Source organism: Salvia splendens, chromosome 1 (assembly GCF_004379255.2).
Source record: "Salvia splendens isolate huo1 chromosome 1, SspV2, whole genome shotgun sequence".
In the NCBI taxonomy this organism is placed as follows: Eukaryota; Viridiplantae; Streptophyta; class Magnoliopsida; order Lamiales; family Lamiaceae; genus Salvia; species Salvia splendens.
Window position 1 is genome coordinate 30822991 of NC_056032.1, and position 7980 is coordinate 30830970.

The window sequence follows — 7980 nt, forward strand, 5'->3', positions numbered from 1 at the left end:
AGATTTTTAATTAGAATTTATTCATTTTTTATTCAAACTTATTAAATTTTACATTTTTTATTCAAACTTATAAAATTTTAATTGTTATTTACTTTTGGCTCATTCAAGAAAAATTTGGAACGATCTGTTGAATTTCGAGTCAGCCCTTGTTACTAATCAAATGTAGATTAAATTTTCTACTCTAATCCAAGATGTTTCGATATTGAACTTAACCAATAAGCTAATCGAACTAAAAGCTATCTATTTACATTAATTAATATGGATATTTGTTTATTCATAAGGATATTAAAATTATGAAAAACTTAAAATTAATAATATGAAATTATTGGTGGGGCCTTTGGTCTATCACTCATAAATCACTTATTAAACATTAATTTAGAAAATAGAGGATAGTAGATTAAAGGAAGTAAACACGAAATATATTCACCTCCAAAGTAATTTGCTCAACGTCCTGTTACATACAAATGTAATGTTTTCCCGCTTCTGTTAGAAGCCTCGGCAAATTTTCTACTAAAACTTTTGCATACCGAACTTTTTAGCCATACTTCACTACTCTATCAATGAGAGCTAAGGTATAATATACACATGGTTTTGATACTCAACCAATTTTCCATAATTTCACATATTATTTTAGTGTAGGCTTCTGTCTTGCCTTGGAGAACTGTACGTCTCCGTTCAGTACGGAGCTTACGAAGCTCTCTACTGCTTCTTCGGTTATTTCGCCCTGAAATGCAGCATAGGTGCCTCGCTTTGGTTTGTATGCCAACAGGAGCTTATCCGATGACTTGAACCCTGATTTGTCGAGGGCGTTTAAGAAAGATTGCTGCTTTGAAGCATCCAAGAGAGCGTATGAGACCGAGTCCCTCGTGCCAGATGTTGGTCTTTGTCGTCTAGAAAATGATTTTTGGGAAACCTATACAAGAAACCAAATGTTTGGTCAGACCTCAAGAAGACTGAATTCATAATCGTGTAAGTTCTACGTTGCTGCAAAGGCGCATAGACGATGAAGCCAGCAATCAAATGAAAGGCTGTAATTTGGTTCTAATGAAAGATAAGACTGCTCAAATCTATGTATAAATGTAACAGGAAACTAAGGAACTTACAGATTGCAAGATTTTTTGTAACTTGTCCCGCGTTGTTGATGACTTGAAAACACCAATCAAGCAGACTGGAACTTTATCGCCACAGATGTTATCAAAATTTGAAGTGGTAAGCAATGGTACGCCTGATTCGGTAGCATCTCTTTGGACAGAAGCCTTCTTATTCTTTTTCTCGAAATTTTCAAGCAAGCCACTAAGCTCTTGAACGGCAGATTTCAGGTCCTTTACAGATATACCAGACTTGAGAATTTCTTTCTCCCCATTCGATAGCCAACCAACAATGGCAGGAAGTGAATCGATGCCCAATTCTCTCATAGACCGGTCTGAGGCATCACGAACCTGTGATTTGCAAAACCAACATCATTAAACCATTTAAGAAACACAGAGTAACAAGTTTTCGTCCATATTTTTATAGTTAAAGTACCTCAGCATCGTAGAACAAGAAACGTTTGTGATATATGCCACTTAATGTTCGCCAAATAATGGGAGTGTTCTTCTTAGTAGACAGAAGCAACACTTTTGGTAATCTCCCACCTTCAGATGCAGCGTCAAATCTATCCAAGTTGATCCGCTTTGAGAATCTGGGCAAATAGTCTTGACAAAAACTTTTGAGGGATCTTACGTCCAAGTCACCACCATACTCCACCAAAGAAGCCTTTTCACCAGATGCATATGAGTAGACAATAATTTTAGGTTCTCTGCTATTGTATAAACCAAGATCCTTGCACAAGGATGTCTCAGATCCACAATTTATACTTCCAACCTGCACAAGAGAACCCATAAACTTGAGCACACTTGAAGTACTTAAGTACAAGACCTAGTGCAGTAGAGAAATGTCCAAATACCTTCATTGCTCCCTGAAGTGGGGTGACAACTTGCTCTATAACAGATTCATATATTTGGATCTCCTGCATATTGGATGAGTAAACTAATAAGAGCCATGTCATCCCCTTATCAACTATTTCTTTCCTGTAGAACTGGGAGTTCACAGATGGTATGCTCTTCGAGGATTGTCTATTCCCCTGCTTTGACCTGCCTGAGCCGCTGAAGCCACCAAACTGACTGCCTCCTCCCATACCACCACCAAAAAAGTTAGAAAACATATCACTCATGTCAAAACCACCCCCTGAACCAGGACCTCCAAATGAGAATGAAAATGATTTTGAGCCTCCTTCTTGTCCCCCCATATTCTGCCATTCCCCTGGTCTAAAATTGAACCCACTTTGTCCTGGTCCACCACTAGTGAAATAGGAATACCCTCCCTGCTGTCCAGGGTCTCCAGCATCAAATCCCGGGCTACCTTTCTCATCCCCGTAGAGATCATAATTCTTTCTTTTCTCTTCGTCAGATAAAATGTCATATGCTGAACACAAGTAAGAAGTATCAAAATGTAAGGCCATAACTCGAAAAACAAGAGAAATTAAGCATACATGAAAGAAAAGGAAGGCCAGATTTCCCACAGGAACTCCTACTTGAAGAAAATACATGAACCCACTGCCCAAAACCCAACAGCAGAACAGCTTAATAAGCCCCAAATCAAAGAGATGTGAATTGTACCATTATTGATCTCTGCAAATTTTTCTTGGGCCCCCTTATTCTTGTTTTTGTCAGGATGATACTGTAGAGATAACCTGCAAAGCACATGCATGAAAATTTGTCAAGGAATATTTACCAATGCATAACCCTAATTCCATCTGAATCTTGCAAACATACTTGTGAAAGGCTTTTTGAATTTCACGATTACTTGCATTTCTATCAACCCCAAGAACCTGGCAAAAGAATCATTGATAAGAAGCTAAATAGAAAGATATAGAATTAAATAATAAAGCTGTAAACAATGCTTGAGCTGAACATAAAGGATGGAAATTCCCTAAGCCATATTGCTATAAAATAACACAATCTTTCTACACAATTGAGATTTCACAGTGTTAAATTGTGGCTCGTCTTTCCTCTTCTTTCCCCTGATTCTATTCGAACGCCAATTAATACATGGTACAAAACACATTATTCAAACTACAGAAGGAAAAAAAAATTAAAACTGCACGCTAAAATGACAGAAGTTTACTTGCCAAGATTCCTACTGCACCCAATTCCCCAACATGCATTTAAGCAACTCATCAAAGAAAGCGATCATCACATTTTTACACTACAAATCTCTTTCACATTAGACACTTAAGCTCGTCCTAAAAAGTTTTATCTCCTTCAATTTAGCCCTAAATCACCTATGCCGTTGGTGGTGGAGTGGCGTGCGTTACCTTATACGGATCGTTTTTCTTTGATTCTACGCAGAGGAGAAACACAATCCCGGCAACAATCAGCGCTAATGCGAATCGGCTCTTCATGTTTTGTTCCTCAAAATTTGCAACAACGAGAGTTTGCAGTTTAAAAAAAATTCAAAATTTCGGAGCTTTATTGAGGGTGGGGCCAGAATTAATAGGTTGGGAGAGGGGTGGGGAAAATTCTAGAGTGTTCGGCTTCTCCGCTGACGTGGCATTTGCTGAATACCTCCACGAGCTCTCAGCCAATAGAATTCAAGTGCTGCTTATACAATCGGAAAGGATGACATCAGATGATAGATAACTCTATTCCGATTACATCTGATAAACAAATATTTAATGATTCTAATGGTATTTGGTACTCGATTTTGGATTTTAAAATATTAGATTTTTAAAGTTTTGTATATTTTTTTATATTAAATTTCTGGATTTTTATATATTTTTATGCAATTTTAGATTTTTAGGTCAGATCAAATTTCATAATTTGGATTTTCGGATCACATCGAGCTAGGGATGATCTTTCAGTTTTTTTTTTCTGTTTTTTGTCAAACCCAAATCAAATCTAAAACTTAAATTTTCCTAAAAAATTTTATTGAATCAAACTGAAATCCAAATAAATCCAAATCTGAAAAATCGAAGATCGAAAAAATAAAAAACAAACCAAATCAAAAAATCTGAAATTGTATAATACCAATATCCAAAAAATTGAAAATTCCAAAAATTAAAAAATCAAATATCATGATATGCTATATATATTTCAACAGATAAATTATTTTATAGTACTACTGCTTTGTTAAGTTGGATTTTAGCTTATAGGTATATACTCCTTCCGTCCCAGATAATTTGTCCTACTTCTTTTTTCGCACTCGTTTTATAAAAATAATAATAAATATATAAAGTTGGATAAAGTAAAATAAGAGAAAGAATAATGGTTAAGACTATTCTCTACATTATTCTCTCTTTTACTTTACTTTCTCTTCACTTCAACTATTTATTACTATTATTTTTGCAAAACGAGTGCGTAAAAGGAAGTGGGACAAACTATCTGGGAGTATTATGAATTCAAAACCATATTTACTTGTTCTGATATTCAATATTCTTTTACTTTGTTATCGCATAATTATTTCAAATAAAAAAAATCATGTTTCTAATTGAGTCATCCAAATAGTGTATTATCCATCTCCAACAATTTATACCAAACTTAAACCTATTTTTGGGTATATATTAACACCAAAAGTAATTTTACTCCAATCGTTTACACAAACTCAAATCTAAAAGAATATTCCATACCCACCTACTTTTTATATATTTTCAATTACATCTACATACTTATTAAAATTACACATTAATCCCACAACATTATATCAAAAATTTAAATTAAATTAAATAATAAAATATTTTTTCTTATTATATATTAACTTTATACTAAAAAAATACACTAACTTGAAAATTAATATACACTTCACATGATAAAATTAAAACATAATTAAATCAACAAATATTTAAAAATGTCACAATTAAAAAAAACATACCACAAGATGGATATAAATTGAAAAAAATTCAAGACTCGAAATTTGTGTTTGTTCCCACAACTGATTAACTAGTGTAAGTCCATAGAAGCATTTTATTTCTTTTTGCATCATATCAAGTCAAATACTTTTGAAATTGAGCATCTTCATTTCTTATTATAATTTTTTTCTCGTGTTTTAATTCACATAATTAAATAATAATGGACCAATTTGCAATATCTCATAAATTTTTGCAGTAACCCTATATTAGGTGTTGTACACCATATTTTGTGTAAATTCGTAGAAAACACCAAAAATGGTTTTGAGTTTGGTGTATGGTTGGAGATGATTTTTACACCAAAAATGAGTGTTGATGTATGGTTGGAGCCGGTCTATGTCTTTAGTGTTGTGTTTGATAACTAATATTAACATTTAGCTATACTAGAATTACTTCTAGACTTGTAACACCCACCCTTTTTTATCCCTAGTCAATCTAATATTGTCTTGCATTAGTTGTTATTCTCGTGATAGCGATGATAATGAAGAAGACGTTTAATAGTTTTACTAAATGCGGTATAAAAATCTATGAGTTCTTTTAACACAAGTCTAGAGCTTTTATCCTAGCGGCAAGGAGTTTAGACATTATTGCATGAGGTGCCGAGTTCGAGCCCTCTTGAGATCAGTTGTTTGTAATTTCATCCCCTTATATAGGAGTTAATTTAAAAAAAAAAAAAAAAAAAAAAGTTCAAATAGATTTTTTTAAAAGTCCTATGCTATTACAATTTGAATATCGAGAATACAACAAAAAGAGGAGACGCGCCCCGAGTCTCGGCAGGTGTGCACATCCTGGAACGGACAGCCGTAAAGGCATCGGGCTGATGGTCGGCGCCGACATCGAGCCGGGCAGCCTCGAGCTCGCCTCATCTCTACCTTCGTTTAGTGCTTCTATCGATCGCTACATCGCACACTTCCGGAACCTACAAAAGATAGATAAATATTAGTCGCATCACCATCACATCATTCAAATCAAGACAAGATGTTTGACAAAATTTCGCATCACATCAAACACGTTTCCCAAACGACGATGCATGTTTCCCAAATGACGGTTGTACTTGTTAGCCGTCATTTTAGATGACGAGACATAAGATTCTTCCAAAAAATGGTAGTGTGAATGATGGGTGTGACAACTTACCCCTTTTGGTAAAAAGTCCTTTAACTCCTGGACAACACTTTGCTTTCATAAATTATGGGATTATCCATGTAAAATCATGCACCCCCTTTGCCTATAAATAATCCACCACCTCCATTCATATTTCTATTGTTCATCCATGCAAAATCTCTAACACATTCATTTCATCAAAGAAGAGAGCAAGTAAGATTCAAATAGTGGGTTCAAGTAGAAGATGGAGAGGATAGTAAAAGGAACAAGAGGATCAATCTCTCTCTCACCCATTACCCATTTACTCCACTCTTCATTGAAGGTAAATGCTCTTGAAACCAATCGTTATTCATAGCTTATTCATACTTTCATTTTGCCAAGCATTGCCAAGCATGATAAAAGAAAATAGCATGCTCAACATAGTATCATGAACTTAGGTATTTCAACGCATTTTCTAGTGCAATAACTAAGCATGCGAAAATTTAGAGAAAAGCAAGCACACGCTCAAATCCTCAAAACTCTATCAAGTAGATCATTGAGTACTAAACCATAGATCTTCTGACTAGTTCCCGGACTGTAAATTGATATCAGGGTGGACTGATCTCACCAGAATACTAAGACTTAAATAAAGAAGACAGAAACTGATCCCACGGAGGAGAGCTGAGAGGAAATTTTCGTCCTCTTCAGAGAAGGAGAGGGGGACAAAATTTTATGAAGAAATTAAGTAATCTGGGTTTCCATTGTTTGTCATTTATTTCTCGCGCTTAAGATAGAAACATCCATTAATTAATTAGTGTCTGTGATAAGGCTAATTTCATGCATAGGTCTAGGGGATAAATTCGTGGATTTACTGGGTCTAACACAAGTTTTAAGCCAGGTGTGTAGAAGAATTTCGCCAAGTCCAGGAAAAGAAGAGGACAATCACATGTCCGAGGAAACTGGCGAAGAAGTGAGCATTGTGGAGGAAAATTGCAAGACGGAGGAAATCTCGGAGCTGAAGGGTAGAATGGAGATTTCTACGAAGGCTTCTAGAATATTATGTCCGCGCCTATATAAGGAAGGAAGCATGCATTCTAGAGGGACCTTCTCGGTGGAGGCCTCGTTACGGATTGTAGCTAGGAGCTCACTTTTCTCTTACACACTTGGGTTCTCTTTGGGAAATTCAGGGGTTCACGGCTGGGTTCCCTTCCTGTTTACTTTAGTTTCATTTGGGTGTAACACCGTCCTGTCGAGGGCGAAGAAACAATTTCCAGTTTATTTCTCGTATTTCATGGATTTCACCGAGTTTCGCTGTTCGGAGCTCGGCTCTCTGTTTTTACCGAATATTTTTATGTTTAATGCAAGTTTAATTTTCTGTTATGTCGTTGATGTTGATTTCTGATTTCACTCATGTGATTTTCTCGAGTTTGAGTTAGTTTACTTGTGTTGGATGCGTTTCGCAATTGCTCACTGAATCTGTGCAGAGTAATGGCTGGATCGGGTTGAATCGGAGGTTTGAATTCGGTGTTGTAGCTGAGTTGATTGGAATCGTTTGAATTCAGTGTTGATCGGAGTAGATCTTTTAGATCGGAAGATATGGTGTTGATTGAGGTTGTTGTTTGGTTCGGATCGCTTGGATCCGGAGTGGATTAAGCATTCGACGTGAATCTGAGCAGAGTTAGTTTAAATTTATGCCTATCCTTCGTGTTTTCATTTCATTCCGTCTAGTATATGTAGATCTGTATTATTTCCGGTTTGTTGTAAGTTTCCGACGACCTAACTTTATATTCTGTTCGAATCTAGGTACGTGCTCTGTTTTCTTCATCTGCGTTTTTGATTCAGTTAAAAAAATGCGTGTCGTTGTTAGTTAGAGTTTTAGTTTGTTATTTGCAGCCTTTCTGCCGTACTTGATAATTCTGGAATTATGGTCCCCACTGTTATATGCTTCCTGTCTGGTT

At 35.7% G+C, this 7980-nt stretch overlaps 1 protein-coding gene across 1 annotated transcript; it reads right to left on the bottom strand.

Moving 5' to 3' along the window:
• Positions 1 to 397: 397 nt before the first annotated feature.
• Positions 398 to 3509, bottom strand: LOC121798049 (dnaJ protein ERDJ3A-like). Its single transcript, XM_042196876.1, has 7 exons — positions 3356 to 3509; positions 2814 to 2869; positions 2658 to 2731; positions 1946 to 2463; positions 1525 to 1863; positions 1104 to 1439; positions 398 to 913 (listed from the first exon to the last, which is right to left on the bottom strand). The coding sequence occupies exons 1-7, from the start codon at positions 3440 to 3442 to the stop codon at positions 626 to 628; spliced, it is 1698 nt and encodes a 565-aa protein (XP_042052810.1). The 5' UTR covers positions 3443 to 3509; the 3' UTR covers positions 398 to 625.
• Positions 3510 to 7980: the final 4471 nt, after the last annotated feature.